This window comes from Panthera pardus, unplaced genomic scaffold (genome assembly GCF_024362965.1).
Source record: "Panthera pardus isolate Hobbes unplaced genomic scaffold, ASM2436296v1 HiC_scaffold_20, whole genome shotgun sequence".
Classification (NCBI taxonomy): domain Eukaryota; kingdom Metazoa; phylum Chordata; class Mammalia; order Carnivora; family Felidae; genus Panthera; species Panthera pardus.
The window spans coordinates 3,056,517-3,073,620 of NW_026526766.1; the positions used below are offsets into that span (position 1 = coordinate 3,056,517).

Here is a 17,104-nt window from a genome sequence, read left to right on the forward strand (position 1 = left end):
CTCTGTGACCACACGTAACCGTGATAGTTCCTCAGAGGCCCCACCTCCAAATGCCACCACATGGCGGGATTCGGGCCACAACGTGCGGATGTGGGGGACACGTTTGGGCCGTAACACAGGTGAACCGAGAACACGTAGTCTGGGGGCAGGGTCCTGACTCCCCCCTTTGACCGGGACGCAGGCCGCGGCAGGGCTCCCCGCAGAGCACAAAACGTGGCAAAGAGGACACAGGAGGCCGGACCGTGGCACCCTAGGGCTTCTCTGTGTCGCCAGCACACTTCCCAGCGGGACCCCCACTGCCAGCTCCGCTGGCCCCATGGGTCGCGCCCTGGTGAGCGGCCACACCCTCACGCCCACTGTTGTGCAGAGCGGGGAGCCCCCGACGCCGCCTGGGCCCCACCAGCTGCAGTACCGACCCTGGACGAGGTGGCGGGGGGCAGGGGGCGGGGCACAGCCTCACCAGGTGGTCACAGGCTGGCTGGAAGGCGTTGGTCCCGCACACGTACAGGGCACCGGGGCCAAGCGGCTGCAGCACGCGGATGTAGTTGAGACATTCGGTCTGCGGGAGAGAAACGCGCCCGTGAGCCGTCATCCGGCCCCCGGGGGACTCCCGCCCTCCGCCACCCACCGGCACGGCAGGGGGCCAGCCAGCACGTGCCTGACGCCGCCCCTCACCTGCCACCTCGGACACCCCCGTCTTCTCGTGCTGGCTCGACCCTGCCTGGGCGGCGGGCACAGCCTCGGAGCCCCAGTCCCCCCGACAGACCTGCGTCTGCCCGCTGGACCCAGCACTCCGCTCTCTGCGGCGTCCCCCCCCGCCGGCCGCCAGGGGCCACGGGGATTTCACTTCAGCCGCCGATCGACACTCAGCAAAGACACATGGACTCAAGTCTTCCCGGACACCCGCCACCGAAAATCCGCATTTACTCGCACCCAACACACAGCCCGTGCCTCACACGTGCGGCCAGAGCCGCAGAGGGGAAAGTAGGCGGGACCCGCCAGCCTTCCTCGCCCCCAGGAGACCCCACCCCGCCGGCCCCAGTGCAGGGGACAGGCTGGGAGGGAGGGGCCGAGCCGGCTCCGCGTGAGAAAGGGCTCGCAGGAAAACCAGATGTCACTGAGGAACACACTCTCCAGGGCTGGCGTGGACCGGGAGGCATGCGCTCTCGCCTGAAATTATCTCTGCTCGGTGAGGCTTCGTGGCTTTCTTTTCGCTAGGACGGTTTTCAACTGGCTGGCAAGAATTCGTCCTGCCCACAGCAGCCGGGAGGGGCCCGCGTCCCCGTGCGGCCTCTGCTCTGGGCCGGGTGAGCCCTTGGTCTGACAGCTCTCAGACCCTCCCTGCAGCCCCAGTCATTACATCACAAAGCCTGCATTCTCCCCGTTTCCTAAGGCAACTTTGGATCTACTGACTTCAGTACAAGTGTCTGATGTTCTGCTAAAAAAAACTTGAGCAAAAACTTTCTTTTTTCATTTTTGCTTATTCTGCAATTAGCCTTGCAGATTGCAGCCTTGCAAATTTACCTTAACTCAGCTATCCTGCCCCCACTGTCACGGAAGATGGGCTCTGATGCTCGGAGACTCTGACATGGGCCCGGTGCCGGTTGGGGGCGGGGGGGGGGGGGCCAGAGCCCCGGGAGAGGCAGACGCTCGGCCTGGCATCTCCCGGGGGAAGGAGCAGATTCTCAAGGGGTGGCTGCTGCCCAAACTCCAGAAATCCCACGGCGCCCCTTCGGGCTTCTGACATGCAGCGGGGGTCTGAACCCTGCCCTTTACACCATCGGCCAGCAGGCACCAGAAGAAGGTACCAGAAGGTACCAAGTTTTAGGGCCACTTGAATGCATCCAACGAAGCCAAACTTTAAAAACATTTCTCAGATGCCCGCCACATTTGGCACCTGCTCAGAGCGACCCTGCCTCATCGCTTGGGCACAGGGCGCCTGGCGGGATGGGGCGCGACCACGTCACCAGGCTGCTGGGGTTCCGAGACCGGAAATTACCTGTCTGGATTTCCCCTTTTCTGCACATTTTGCCTTTTTATCTTCTGAGACCTTCCAATATGCCTGTGGGGAGAGAGGAGAATCCGTTTCAGCACATGCTCCCGTTCAAGGGGGAAGGGGATGCAGCGTAAAAATGCACAGTTTACAAAGACCGCACAAGTGAGGCTTTGTAAAGCGAGGCTGGGCCGGCAGACGCCGGGGTCCGGAGCCATCAGAGCCCCCCTGGCCGCCCAGCATCCCGTCAGTCGCCGCAAAGCAGCAGGAAAGCTCAAAGGGCTGACAGTCGGGTTTTCAGCCCGTCACAGCGAGCTAAGCCACAGGTGTTTTCACACAGCAGCGCGGACTCCTTCACCCCAAAGCAAACGGAGAGCGGGAAGAAAAGGACATGGGGTTGCGTTTCCTTTGGCCGTCGGTGGACGGCAGGACCGGCTTCCCTCAGCTCCGCAACCGTGGCCGTGAGGGGGCGACCGCCCGCTCCCCGCCTCCCCCCTTCCCAGCACCTGAGCCAGGGGACGCGTCATGGGGGGCCGGCACGTGCCCCAGCCCCTCGCCCTCCAGAGGACGGCGGCTCCCCCACGCCTGCCTCACTGTCCCCAAGCTGTCCCACCTCCCCGTGTGACAGTCCCATGGCCGGTGCCCAGGTGAAGCCAGTTGCCGGGTGCTCAGAGGTCAGGATGTGCCCGGAGCTGCCTGCTGGCAGAGTGGCGAGTCCCCTTGTACGCGGTCCCGCGCTAACTCGCCTCCCGCATCCGCAGTGCGGGACGTCTTAGCGGAAGTCCTACCCGGAACACGCAAAAGCAACGTCCCAGCAACAGGCGACTTCCTTCGGAGGCTGATGCGCAAACCGTTTCACTGCTGCCTACGTGAAGTGCTCGAGGACCCGGGACACGCACACTGACGGGGCCGGTAACGTTCCTAGGGTTTCACCCAGGCTTCCCTTTGTATCTATCCCTAGGCCCCCAGGGGACAAGGACGCATCGGCAGAGCAGTGAGGCTCTGAGGGCACCCACGGGGTCAGCACTCCCCTTATCTTCAAAGGCTGATGACCACAAAACCCCGTCCGTGAGTCACGCAGAAATAAGCACGCGGTTGGGGGGCCGAGACAAAACACAGAGGTCTGGGGCAGAATCGAGATTCTCGATTCCAGAAAGAAGCAGCCCACCCCAGCCACTGGGGTCGTGGCTAAGCAGCCAGCGGTGGGGGAGAGGCCGCCCGCCGGGGAAGGGACGGTCTGAGCATCCGGGCGGCTCCGGCTGCCCGTGGATCCAGGCCCTTCAAACGCGGCCCCAAGGTCATTCTCCAAAACCAAATATCCCAACACCACTCTCTCCCTCTGGAGGGAAGGAACTCGTTAAAAACTGGCAAATAACGGCCAAGGTTCTAAGGGCTGATCCAGCCACTCCCAAGGAGCTGGCCCCGTGGGACATGAGGAGCAGATAGGTGTGCCTTCCCTCCCCCCCCCCCCCCCAAGACTGACAGCTTCCTGCTCCCAACACAGAAGGGAACGTCAAGCCGGAAAATCCCGCTCTGCGATCCTCGAGGCACCCGTGGCCCTGCTCTGCTCTGCACAGGCCCAGGGCTGGGGCGAGGACCCCGCCTCGGAGGAGGGGCCGGCCTGTCACCGAGGGTGCAGAGCGGTGGCTTTCCCAGGAAGGGGCCAGCACGGCGGCCGGATGTCAAGAAGTGACGGGCAGAGCGGACGGCCTCGCGGACGGCCCCGCGTCAACGGCATTCAAGCATCCTTAGGAGAGTCTCTGGTACCCAAACATCAGCCATTTGATGACACTTTTGGACGTGACCATGGTGGTTCGGTTACGTGGACAAAAAGAGTCCTTTCCTTTAGGAGACACCTGGGGAAGCCCTACGGATGAAGAGTGCGCCTGGGACCAGCCTCAAAGCCTCCAGAGGGAGCAGAGCACGAGGACAGGGGCGGAAGAGAGCGACCTGGCCGCAGGACCCGAGAGGGGACAGGCCTCACGGTCACCGCTTCCTCTGCCCTCCGGGTGGCCGAGATTTGCCGTCACGAGAAGTGCAAAACTCCAAGAGGAGAAGGGGGGCCCCGGGTGAGTGGCCGGCCCAGGGAGGGCAGAGGCCGCCCGGCTCACCTGGGACACGCGGCCCGGACGCAGGCCGGAAGCAAGCTTCCGGGTGACCGGCCCGTGGGTGTGCGGGACCGGTGAGGGGCCGCAGCCCGGAAGGGGCCTGACGCCCCCGGAGAAGCGCAGTGAGCGGCCCCGGGGGGCAGAGCGGGGCGCCCTCGCCTCACCTCGTGCTGCTTCTCAGAGACGTTGAGTGCATTCAGGGCGAACACGGCCTCCCGGGCCCCCACGTACAGGGTGCTCTTGTCCTCGCTCAGCAGCAAGACGGAGTAGTTGAAGATGCCCGGCTCGTGGAACTTCTCCAGCCGCACCTCTGGGGGGAAGGGAGGACATGAGCCCGGGTGCCTCCCGAGTCCCCGTCTTGCTTCCACGCACACTCACGTCGCCAGGGCCGTGGCGGATTCGCTGCCCCAGAGCTCAGGCGCCTGTGCCAGAGCAGACCCGCTAGGACGGTCACCCAGAGCGCGGGACCCCGCGAGGCCCCAGAGCCACTGCGCTCGACCGGCACTGTGGCCCGACATCCCCTGAGCTCCCTCAAGCCCTGCACTCGGCGTGGTCTCCCGGCAGCATGGCCGCCTAGTGCATGACCTGTAAGCACGTGACCTCCCAGGAGAGTCATCTCCAAGAATGTGACTTCCCGAGAGCGTGACCTCCAAGCACGTGACCTCCCAGGAACGTGATCATCAAGCGTGTGACCGCCCAGGAGACCGCGGCCCGTCCTCACGCCTCAGGGTGCCGACCGCCGTGTCTCCCAGACTCTCGTCTACGTGTGTTTAACCGTAACGCGCAACAGGTATATAAAGAATAAAGCTAGTTAAGCTTTTCTTGTTCAGAAACATCATGATTTACCTCAAAACCTTTAAAAAACACTCTGTTTCGGTAAATCTGTCCCTTAACCCAAGCATTTTTCAGGCATAACCACCACAAACCTGCCAAGGAGAGAAACAAGTGAGATTTCTCACTTATCAGCTAACCGCATCCGTAACCCCGAATACGAGAGACTCAACAGTCAGCTCCTCAGGAGGAGGATAAACGCATGGGCGTTATTTCTGAAGGAGCGCTTTCTCCGCTTTGTCCGTCCGGCATCAGCGTATCTTTTTATCTTTCGTTACGTAGATTTTTAAAAGTTTATTTATTTTGAGAGCGAGAGAGTGCGCACGTGCAGGGGAGGCAGAGAAAGGAGAGAGACGGAATCCCAAGCAGGCTGCACGCCATCAGCGCACAGCGCGACGTGGGGCTTGAACTCGCGAACCGTGAGCTGAGCCAAAATCAAGAGTCCGGCGCTTAACCGACTGAGCCCCCCAGGCGCCCCTGGGTGCGCCTTGAACCTGGGTTTCCATGTGTCACTGGGGCTCACGCTCTCTGCTCTCCTGTCCTCCCCGTGCTGGGCACGGATGTACGTGGACGAAGGCCCTCCCGGCACGCGCTGCCTGGGGTCTCAAGACACAGCCCCCGGGAGGGGAAATACATCAGAAACGAACCGTGGGCAAATGAAAGCAACCGGCCGGAAGCTCAGCCACACAGGCTAAATGTCCTAAAAACAGGCCATTCAGTGCGGTTGTGCTCGGCCGTCAGGCGCGAGGGAGAGGCGCGTCCTCTCCAGGGGCCCGATTTAGAAACCCGGCCAGCAGGCCCTGAGCAAGCCCCCACGTGCCCCCCGTGACCCAGGCACCTCCCCCCACACGGCCGTGCACCCACCCACCGAAGGGCACCCACCTGTCAACCCCAAGAGCAGGGGGGCCCTTACCTCCGTGCTCCCAGGTGATCCTGGGGGCGGGAGCGAACGCCACCACCACCCCGAGCGCCGTGGCCAGGGTGGCCAGCAGCCCCCCGACGGGGACGCACATCCTCACGGGTGGGCGCAGCAGAGGGGGCTCTGGCAGCAAACGCTCGTGGGCGGGGGGGCCACGGTGGGCGTCACGGCAGACGCTGCTCAGAGCCTAGGAGCTGTGACCCACAGCACAGCCCGGAGACGCTGGGCGGGACGCACCCCGAGGACCCGCATCTCCCGGGCGCCGGGCAAGGTCACCACCGCGAGCGTTGGAAGGCCAGCCGGTTCTTACACGGTGTGCTTCTTTCCGGCCTCACGGAGAAACTCTGGAAGCAAGTGAGAAGAAAGGTTACGGCTCAGGAGGCGAGTGCTAACACCAGCTTTCCATTCCTCGACCTGCCCCCTGCTCTGTCTGCGCAGGAGCGGGGGTGGTGGGGATGCCACGGGGCTCCCGGGGGCAGCCCCGCACTGACCACACTGACACCGCGTCCCCCAGTCACCTGGGGCGCGGCCGGGGCTCCAGGAGGTCAGAGCTTCCCGCCCCTCGGGCCTGCAGAGCGTGGGACAGACGCGGGGACCCAGACCGGGCCACTGCCCACCTGGCCGCCCAGCTGCCCCCCTGCGCGCGGCCAGCTGGTAACGTGATGGAAAGCTGTGGAACCAGGGAACGCTCTCCCTCTAAGACCCTGGCTTCCCAGCTCCCGTAAACCTCGTCGAGGTCAGCCAGGGCAAAAGACCAGAGAGCCGCACGGAGGCTGAACCCTGGGCGTGTTTGCACACACACGCCACACACACATGCACGCGCACATGTGACCTTGCCGTGCGGGACGGCTCACCTCCTTCTCCTCCTTCCACCCGCAGGTCTCCCAGGCCAACGGAGCCCTGGGCCCCTCTCTGGAGCCCTCCCCTCAGCCCCCTGATGGCACCACCCCTCAGGGACATACAAGGGGCAGCCCGCACCTCCGCACCCCCACGACAGTCCTCTCCTGCTCAGCCTCCCCGGGGCCCCTGCAACCTGCTGTACCAGCCCCTGCTGCTCCCTGACACTTCAGGCCGAACCAAACCTCCCAAGAAAGTCTTGGGAGAAGTTTTCATTTTCTCTTCACCTAGGCAAGCCGCTGCCTCCAGGAAGCCCTCCGGGGCTCCGCCCTCATCCTGTCCCTGGAATCCTTGTCTGAGCCTTAAAGCCCAGCACGGCTTGTCCTCAGCATCACTCTGGACTTAACGGGGCTCTTCTCAATTTTAACTTCGTCTATTTCTCACTCGCGTGCATGGGGTGCTGCGACAGCCCCACCCCACTTGGTAAGGGAAGGACTGACGGCGGGGAGGGGAGGGCTCCTGTCCTGAGCTCCTGCCCCCTGGGGGGACTCTGCGAGAGGGCTGACACCGGGGACAGCCAGGCCTCAGCTGCTCGCCCGCCTTCCCTGGTGGGGGGAGGACCCGCTCCGTACCTCCTGTTCCCGCAGAAGGCGCGGCCAGCGGGCCCCATCCACCCAGTGTCTGCCCTCAGCCTGAGGCCACCATCAGCCCCCGAAGGCGAGGAGCCCGTTCTCTGCGGGGACGGGCACCTCCTGGGCGGGGGCCGGGGGGGCGTTACTTTGGGGGGTCTTGGGTCCTGCGGTCTCTGTCCCGGCTCTCAGGTCCACGCGATGGGGCAAAAGCAGCGCCAGCCGCTGCGTGAATGGGGGAGGGTGGCTGTGTGCCAGTAAAGCGACTTACAGGGACGGGCGCCGGTCTGAAAGCCAAGCTGCGCGGCGCGGGGGACCCGCAGCACGGCGGGGCCGCCTCTGAGCGCAACCCAGGATGCGCCAGGAAGCCCACGCGGGGAGGGAAGGAGGCTGTGGCCCACGGAGCCGGCTCCCCGCGGCTCGGCACGCGCTCACTGGGGGCGGGGACCACGCCCTCCTGCCCTCGGGAGGGGAACGAGGCGGCTCCGGAAGCCCAGGCCAGGGGGGGGACTCGACCGTGCCGTGTCCCCGACGTGACCCGCTCGTTACGCAATCTCGGTGTCCGGTGAGCGCGCAACACCCCTGCAGAAATCCCACAAGGCCCGGGGGAGCAGCGGTCTGTGCGGATGATGCTGGCGGCTCAGGAGCTCCGGGCGCCCCCTGGCTCCCCGCCCCCAGGGCCACCCTTATCACCGATGCAATCTAAGCCACACCCACCCCCAGCCGGACCTCTGCGCGGCTGCCCAGGCCTTCGCCCGCTTCCGTCCTTGCGTGCTGCAGACAACCGCCCGCTTGTCCCAGCACCCGCGTCCCTTCGCTCTTACGAACAGAACCCTGACTGTACCGAGGATGACAATGTGGCCAGCTAGCCTCATCTCCCAGCTTCCCCTGGGGCATTCTGGCCAAAGACATGTGAACAGCTATTAGGTAGGAATTCCAGGAAGGCTCTTGAAGAAGGCTGACTCAGCTAGTGTTTGCGGTTTTTGCCTTTCGTTTTTTCCTCTGTTTGGTGCCTGGAGCTCAGATGTGATGGCTGGAGCTCTGGCAGCCACCTTGTGAACATGAAGATAAGGGTCTCATTCTAAAACCGGCCGAGTGGAAATCCACTGGGGACCTCACAACATACTGGAGACCTCACACCTGCTTTCTTCTGCCTACCTCACTTGTTAGTAAGCAAATAATCTCTAAGTTACTGTTTTGCAGGTTTTTGTTACCAGCAGTCCGATTAATTCCAAACGTCCTTCTAGTACGTTTATGAAACAGCAGTAGTGGCCACAGTAAGGTTTTTAATGTGAATCAGAGCATGTCACTTTCCCACACAAAACGTCTCTCTCTCGGATTCAACCTGAGTGGGGAGCTATGGTTCACCTCCCTTACAGCTTCTGCGTCTCACGTTCCCTCCACATTTCTGTCCAGGCCACAGCTGGGCACACTGAACGGGCCCATCTGCAACCTGTCAGCACCATTCACAACATTCCCAAATGCGTCTGCTCCAGAGCTCATGCGTGTAAAGCCCACGGCACAGTCTCGTTGACCCGAGAAGACGTTCTCCCCGTGTGGCTGATCGGTCCCCGGCAGTGGCTCCCAGAGCCTCCGTAACTCCGAGCTCCCGCTCGGGTGAGGGTTTCTGGGAATGGTCCACACCAGGGTGGTGGTGAGACCGGGGGCTGCAGGGCAGGCAGGAGGGGAGGAGGGGTAAGTGCTGGGGTTGGAGGATCCTTGCTGACCCAGGAAGGCCGTGTGTGTGTGAGGACGGGGTGAGGGAACTCTGCGTACTTTCTGCTCGGTTTCGTTGGGGCTCTAAAAGTGCTCAGAAAAACAGAGTTCATTAAAAGCCAAAACACACACCAGCGCAGGGGCGCTTCCTGATCACAAGAGGTGTGCGTGTGAGGTTTTGGGCAAGCGTGTCCACAGCCCGCAGCACCTTCTGGTGGCAGACTCGAGGTCCGGGGGCACGTTTCATTACCCCCCTCCCCGCCTCTGTTGGCAGAAATGTTTGCAAGGGCCCAACGACACAGTGACTTCCCACTCAGGTCCCCGAGAGAAGTCACTGGCCTGGGACATCCCAGGACGCACACCGCTGCCAGGCTAAGAACCCAGACGCAGGGGACGGCAGAATCCCTGTGCAACACGGCACCCACACTCAGAGCTTCATCTCAGTCTCCTCTCAAGCCCACTAAGGTGGCATCTAACGGACAGAAACCGTAAGGGCAAACATGGGGACAGCACGTCAGCCCATGAAAATCCAACAGAGCTTGGGAACTGGAAAGAGGACACGGGAACATCGTCAGCGGTGTGCCGGCAATTGGGGACAAGGAGCAGGGGTGCGGAGCCGGCTTCGCAGCACGTGCCCATCTCTGGGGCGTAAATGGCGCCTCTGTGCTCCCAGTACAAAGTCACCGAACACAGAGACAGGACGGATGCGCGGTGGCCACCAGCACACGGCCCTCCCGCCACACGGACACGGGAGGCTTGTGGCTTCAAGAGCATGGCACTGGTGGGTAATGGCACAGGCAACAGGAACGTGCACCAGGGAACGGCAAGTTCTTTATTTTCAATACCGTGCATCAAAGTCTGTGTGGTGCGGTTCTGATAAGGTCTGCGCCCACCGCCAGTGCTCGCATACCATGGCTGGTATTTAAGGGACTCTGTGGACAAAGGAGAGCCGTGGCCAGACCCCGTGACAGGAGACCACCAAGAATCTGAGCAAATGAAAGTGAACTTAGAACTTAAAATTTTGGTTAAAGACACAAAATGTCCAGTTGAACGTCAGGATGATAAAATTCAGTTTTCCTAAAAGGTGCACAATGTGACCCAGATAAAAACCGGGGGAGAAAAGAGAAGGGAGCTGGATCCTGGAGTCCGGAGGCCCACGCCTAGCTCGCGGATGTTCCAGAGGGAAGCAGAGACACAGGGATTAGCCGACAAAGAAGGAGAGAGTGTCCAGAACAGGAAGACACGTGTTTACAGGACGAAAGTCCCCAGCAGCACGATGAATGAATGAAGGCCACCGCACCCGGCACACTGTGCCGGCATCGGAGACCCTGGGAGACAGAGGGGGTCCCGGGAGCTTCCACAGTGACCTCTCGGGAGCCATCCTGACGGCCAGGAGGCGGCGGGATGCTTCGAGGATCCCGGAGGAGGAGGCTTCTCACCCAGAATCCTGTCCCGAACCCAGTTACCGACACGTGAGCTGAGCGTACACAGAAACGTTTCCCAAGCCTCTTACCTCCCTGATGCCCTTCCTCAGAAAGCTACTGAGGGATGTGCTCCGGCAAAACAAGGGAGCCGCTTCGCACGTCCCTTCCCGAGAAGGAAGAGCGACTCTGAGCAGGATACCCCGTGTGGTGCAGAGCGGGTGCTAAGGGTGCGGGGCCAGAGGCCCGGAGGGTGCAGGTGAAGCTAGAGCGAATCCTTCAGGGGACTCTAGAGGGGGCGGGGAGGCAGAGAACCCCACCCTCGCTTCCACGGCAGTCCGATGTCCCATCCCGTGCTCCACCCCACAGGTGCCCCCAGCCTGGGCACAAGCTGCCCTTCTTCCAGAACATTCTTTCGTTGACCCTGGTGGCCGGACCTCCCCCACAGTGACACTGGCCCCAGGGCCAGTCCTGCCGGCAGGAGCGCACGCTGCTCACGCGGGCTGCTCACGCGGGCTGCTCACGCTGGTCAGTGTGAGGAGAGGAAGCATTTTTCTTAACTGCCCTGTAACTTGGACCCACCCAGATACTGCCACCCAGGGGCCCGGCGGCCGCTTGCTCCCGGCCACCCCGGGCCACCCCGCCGACGCGCTGGAGGGCGTGAGCGAGCGAGCTCCCGGTGCTGCAGCGCCAGCGGGCTTCCCGATGGCCTCAGCCGGACCCTGCCTCTCCTTCCAGAATGGGCTTAAAAAATCCACACCAACAGCTGAAGGTAAGAGGGCCCCCGCCACCCGGATGCCCACCCTGGGGGGGGCGGGGGCTGCACGGTCTGCTTTATGGCATCGGAAGGGCGCGACGTTTTCCTTCTCAGCAAGCGCGCGTTGTTCGGCGGGACTCAAGCACCGCTAAGCAGGGCGCACACCACGCGCATCCGGACACAACGCCACCATGTGCCGCCGCGGGAACCCGGGAGGCGGTAAGAATCACAGCCTAGGCATCAGGACGGAAACACCTGGATAAAGTGCCATCGTGGTGGCCTTCCTGGGCGCTTCTGAGAAGCAGAGGCGTCTTGCTGGGAGCCGGGTATCAGGGCTGTGATTTCCCGTCCCCGTGGGGATGAGTGACACTGAGGCAGGAGCCCATCAGCGGGACGGAGTTCCGCGACGTCGCTCCCGTTACCTACACGTCACTGTGCTGGTTCACGAGGAGCGCACGACCCCTTCTAATGTCAGGAGAATGGAACTGAGAGCCTCACTCAGGCCGTCTGCGCGCCTGTCCCACTCCCGACTGGCCCTGAAACAAGTCAGGGGCCCACAGCAGAGAAAACCGCGGACCAGCAAGGGTGAGGGCTGGTTCCCGCAAGTGTGCACGCGTCTGCACGTGTGTGTGCACACACGTGCAATGTGGGTGTGTGCGTGCACGGATCTATGTGCATGACGCACGTTTGTGCGTGCACACGCATGTGTGAGCCACACACCTGTGTGCAATGCACCCGCGCACACCCGCACGTGTATGTGCACCTGTGTGCGTTCACGTATACACATACCCACATGTGTGCATATGTTCGTGTGCACGTGTACGTACATGTGTGTGTGTACACGCACACGAGGTGTGCGTGCACTCTGCCACACCATAAAAATTCTCATCTGGGGTTCCCAGATGTGATCGGCGACCGCGAGCTGGGGACCCGTGAGACAGACACCAGGGGACCAACCGTCTCTGGCAACAGGGGTGGGTCACAAAGGGGACACCGCTCCTCCCCCATGGAGGGCGGGGCTACCATCAGCAGCAGAGGTGAAGCAACTCTGAACGCGCACGGACCAGCCCGAACTCCCGGGGGTCTGTGGAGGGGCTTCCGGGTGACCGCTGTGGACAGTGTCTCAGGACCCTGTTTCGGGTCCGCCCAGGCAGGGCCGGCAAAGTCACTCTCCCTGAAAAACCCGCAGCTCAGACAGCACAGGACACGCACCTGCCCACACCTTCCCTTCCCAGCTGGGATCAGCCTTCTCACCTGCCCCCATGCTGCCCCCCGACCCTGTGACCCCGGGCCCTTCTCCACCCCCTTGCCTGCCCCCAGGCTGACCCCCTCCGTCCCAGTTCCCATCCCCACCCCCATCCCCACCCCCAGGCTGGCCCACAGCCCCCGTGTGTGCCCCCGGGGCTGACCCCCCCCATCTCTACCCCCAGGCTGACCCCCCTGTATCTCCAACCCCAGGCTGACCCTCCCCACCCCATCCCTTCCCCCAGGCTGGCCCACACCCCCGTGTCTGCCCCCGGGCTGACCCCCCCCATCTCTACCCCTAGGCTGACCCCCCTGTATCTCCACCCCCAGGCTGACCCTCCCCACCCCATCCCTTCCCCCAGGCTGGCTCACACCCCCGTGTCTGCCCTTGCCCCCAGACTGACCTCCCACTCCACAGCTGCCCCCCCACACTCGCCGTGCTTTTCCCTGAATGATGCCCCAACCCCGCCCCTCCTCGCCTGCCCCCAGGCTGGCTCCTCCCCCACCCCCCAGCAACCTCGCCCCACCCCGGGCTGTGGGGCCAATGTTACCACCTTGCAAAACTGGCCCTGTCCCCTCAAGACTCAGGGTGGGTCGCAGAAGCTCTTCAGTCCCATGCAGAACAGTTCACCGTTTCCCCAGAACTTACAACAAGCCCTGCGACGATGACCCAGCCCCACCGCGAGGCGTGCGCTCAGCCCTGGAGCCGGGTCCCGCTGGCCCCACCTGGCGGGACGGCCGGACGCCTGCTCACCCTCTACCGCCTCGCAGAGACAAGCCACGGGGGCGTCCCGACACGCCTCGACCCTCGTTCCCTCGCCTGACCCCGGCCACGCGTGCGCCAGGCACGGGCCTCCGGGAGCAGACGGACGGCAGTGGGGCCGTGGACTTACCAACCGGCCCACCCGTCGGAGGGCCGGCAGGTGCAGAGATGGGCGGGGGGCCTGCAGAGGGGCGGCGGGGACTGCCCCGGCAAAGAGGCCACGCCACCTGCACGACATCACCAGACCCTCCGCACGCGGCCGTAGACAACACGTCTCCTCCTGGGAGGTGTGTGGCGCCTGCAGACGTCCCCGGCCCCGGCTCAGCTCTGGGGACAATAAACCGCTCTCCTCCACCGGCCTGACTTTTCCCGGCGGCTCCTTCCGGGGCGGCCACTGGATGTACCAGGCCGGACGCTGGCTCGTGGGGGACAGTGGGGCCGCCCTGGGAAATGGCTGGTGCGCCCCATGGAGTATGTGCCTCCCGGCCGTCTCAACGGGGCTGCCGGTGCCACGGGTCTCAGCCCCAGACGTCACCCCCAGACGGGCTCCCAGAGTGCCAGAGGACAGCACTGACACCGGCAGGTCATTTGCAGTGCCACGGACACGGGTGGAGGCGTGAGAGGCAGTTAGGGAAAGCACTGGAACAGCACTGCCTTAACTGGAACCTACTCGTGTCCTTCTTTCCCCAGCTTACAAAACTGTCCCACCTCTGAATGAGCCCCAGCATGCTTAACTCCCTAATATGGAAACGTAAATGAAAATAAAATACCCACAGGGGCGCGTGGGGGCTCAGTCGGTTAAGTGTCCGACTTCGGCTCCTGATCTCACGGCTCGTGGGTTTGAGCCCCACGTCAGGCTCTGTGCTGACAGCTTGGAGCCTGGAGTCTGCTTTGGATTCTGTGTGTGTGTCTCTCTCTCTGCCTCTCTGTCCTTCCCATGCTCATGCTCTGTCTCTGTCTCTCAAAATTAAATAAAAGTTAAAAAAATTAAAAATAAAATACCCACAGACTGCAACGAGGCGGAGAGAAATTTAAAAGATGGCTGGGGGCTAGCAGGTGCTGGTGAGGGCAGGGTGGGGGTTACCAAGGGCGAGCCTCAGTTTCCTGCCCACGGAGCGCACTCCTACCTCCCAGGGACTCGCGCAGCCCTGGGGCGCAGCGAGGGCACAGGAGCCTAGCAGAGCAGCGCCCCAGCCCGACAGGGCAGGTATAAGTAAAAACACCTATGTGGGGGCACCTGGGTGACTCGGTCGGTTGAGCATCCGACTTAGGCTCAGGTCATGATCTCACAGTTCAGGAGTTCGAGCCCTGCGTCGGGCCCTATGCTGACAGCTTGGAGCCTGGAGCCTGCGTCAGATTCTGTCTCTCTCTCTCTCTCTCTCTGCTCCTCCTCTGCTCACGCTTGCTCTGCCTCTCTCAAAAATGAATGAACATTAAAAACAATAAAAAAAAACCACGTGTGTGTATGACCAGGCAATAAACACACAAAGTGCTGAGTACTCCTAGAGGTAAAGCTGTGTTCACCAAAACTGCCCCAGCAAACCGGTGAAGCGGGTCCTTGTGACAGTGCCTCGGGGCAGACCCAGGCCAGAGCGACACAGCCTTGCCAGGCCGGCCACCAAACAGAAGTCACGTAAAAGGAGGAAGGGAGATAGGGGCTTTCCTTCTGTTTTTAAACCAAGCTGGTTTTTCTCTTTCCCCTAAAACTGGAAACACACGGTTGAAATGAAGATTAATCACAAAATAGTCGCCAGCGAGGGACGCGTGGCATACAGAACCTTCCTTTCTCCTTGGACCTCACCGACAACCCCCTTGCACCGCCGGAAGAGAAAATGGAGCTCTTCAGTGCCTCCAGGGGCTGGCGGCCCGGAGAGAGCCAAAAAAGAAACACAGGGCAGGCGGGGGTCAGGGTGGGATGTGGCAAGACGGGCCGTACCCCGATCTTTGCCCCCGAGAGCACACACAGAACTGGGACCCACCTTCTGCTGGATCCCACCGAAGCTTCTACGAGGTGTCAGCTTTGCTAGGCTGGGATACAGGTGTAGAAACCAAGCGATTTTACCTGTATCCTGTGCCTCTGGAAACGTCCCTCAATCCTCTCTAGGACGGAGTCTTCAGAAATCTTGGCTCAGAAAATGATGGGAAAGGAGAAAATTGAAACACTTCAATTCTCCGTGCACCTGAGCCCAGCATCACCTCCGGAGAGGAACTGGAAAGAAACTCTTGCAATTCTTTTTAACCTCTAGGCAGCTGGCTCTGACCCAGGACGGGCGTGGCATTCCTGCACTTGTGCAAACGGGAAGGGGGTAAGTGTGCGACCGCTCGCCCATAAAGGAAGTGCAAGCTGGCCGGTCCCCAACCACTGACCTGCAGAATAAGGCAACTGAGTATGACCCACAGTCATGGTTAACCATTAGCCAAAAAAGTATCAGCTATTAACTTCAGAAATGTATCTAGAACTCCCCCTCCCCGAAACCCAGCGGTCGGGGTGGAGCCCTCAGGATGGGGAGCCGGAGTCCAGGAACATGAGAAACTGTCGAAGAGAATCAGAAGGGCAGCCCAGCAAGTCACGGCACAGGATGCGCCAAGGTGTAGAGGAAATCCATGCGGGAACCCCTCTATGACTGCAAGACCCAGCACGGTTTGTAAACCTCACAGTCAGATGCTAGCATCTTCTTGTGGTTGGAATAGCTTAGGTTTTCTTGTGCTTGAAGAGCTGGTACAGCCGTTTTTCTGGAGACAGCCTGTGAAGTGGGAGGCGTTCCCTGGAAACGGCCAATGCCCCATCCCTCCCACGCGCCCCCCACCCCGCAGTGGGACCAGTCCCGTCCACGGCACAGAGACATGCCTGTACCTGGCTCCCACATGCCCACCTATAACACACAACGTCCAGGGTCACCTGGGGCCCCTTGCTGCTGACACGTCTTGTGAACCCCGAGCAAATGAGACCCCAGGGTGCTGACTTCTGATTGCACAGGCAGGCGGGGCACAGTGGCCACCTGGACACGCCCCAAAACACTCACGGGGACAAAGAAAGCAGATCACACGTAAGCTGGAAGTTTAGATAAACAAGATGAATGCCAAGAATTTTAAAACTGAAAAACTTCTCCCTGCTAGAAATTCAATAAGCCTGTGTCCTTTCAATAAATACAAGCCCAGGGGGGGCATTCTGCGGGTGGACAAGGCGTGCGTGGTGTTCACCCTAATTTCACGGCGTCGAACAACCACGGCAGGTTTGGGCACCTGTGTGTATGTCCGTGTTCTTAAATGTCCTCTCACACGCTCGAGGACACAGCATCACCACTTCTACCCTCCGCCAAGGAGCTTCGACGCTGCGGTTCCTGCGTAAAAATAGACGCTTCCGGCCCAGTCAACGGCCAGGCCTGGGCCCCAGTTCTCCTCACCACGCCTGTTCTTTATTTCTTGACAGAAGGACCCACAAGCTATAATTAGGTACCGCCATCCTGAAGAATGCAAGAGACGGTCCTCACGCAAGCACACATCGTATCGTATTCACTACGCATCTCCTTCGATTACGCATAACGTCACGGGAGGCACATAAAAAGAATTCAACAGGCCTTTTTTTGCAAGATAAAGGAAGGAAATTAATCAGAAGTCGCAGAAATGTTTCCCTCTCACTGGGGAGAAACTTGGCCTTTTCTGCCCCCCAACACCCCCTCCCAACGGTGCAGGTGGGTGTGGGAGCCCCATCGCCCAAGCCCTGGTGGCCGCTGTCCAGCGAGCGCTCCGACCACAGTACGGAGCAGAGGCGAAGCGGGGTGTCGCATGCATGTGGCCTGTGTTCTGCAAATGTGACTTCGCCTTCCGAAAGTCCCTTATCCTTCCCCTTACTGTGGGTTTGCCCATTAAAGCCAGAGGCTACTC

At 61.5% G+C, this 17,104-nt stretch overlaps 1 protein-coding gene across 7 annotated transcripts in view; it reads right to left on the reverse strand.

The window, feature by feature from the left end:
• SEMA4D (semaphorin 4D) overlaps positions 1–17,104 on the reverse strand; it is a 95,245-nt gene that overhangs the window by 22,783 nt on the left and 55,358 nt on the right. For 5 of the 7 annotated variants that reach the window (XM_053907729.1, XM_053907722.1, XM_053907727.1 and 2 more), the window contains exons 2-5: positions 5,846–6,195; positions 4,266–4,411; positions 2,000–2,062; positions 461–559 (exon numbers count right to left, since the gene is read on the reverse strand). In XM_053907729.1, the coding sequence (XP_053763704.1) occupies positions 461–559; positions 2,000–2,062; positions 4,266–4,411; positions 5,846–5,945 (408 nt within the window). In that variant the 5' untranslated portion in view covers positions 5,946–6,195. Of the gene's footprint in view, positions 1–460; positions 560–1,999; positions 2,063–4,265; positions 4,412–5,845; positions 6,196–15,198; positions 15,435–17,104 lie in introns of those variants that run through there. The other 2 variants (XM_053907728.1, XM_053907725.1) reach the window with 2 other exon arrangements.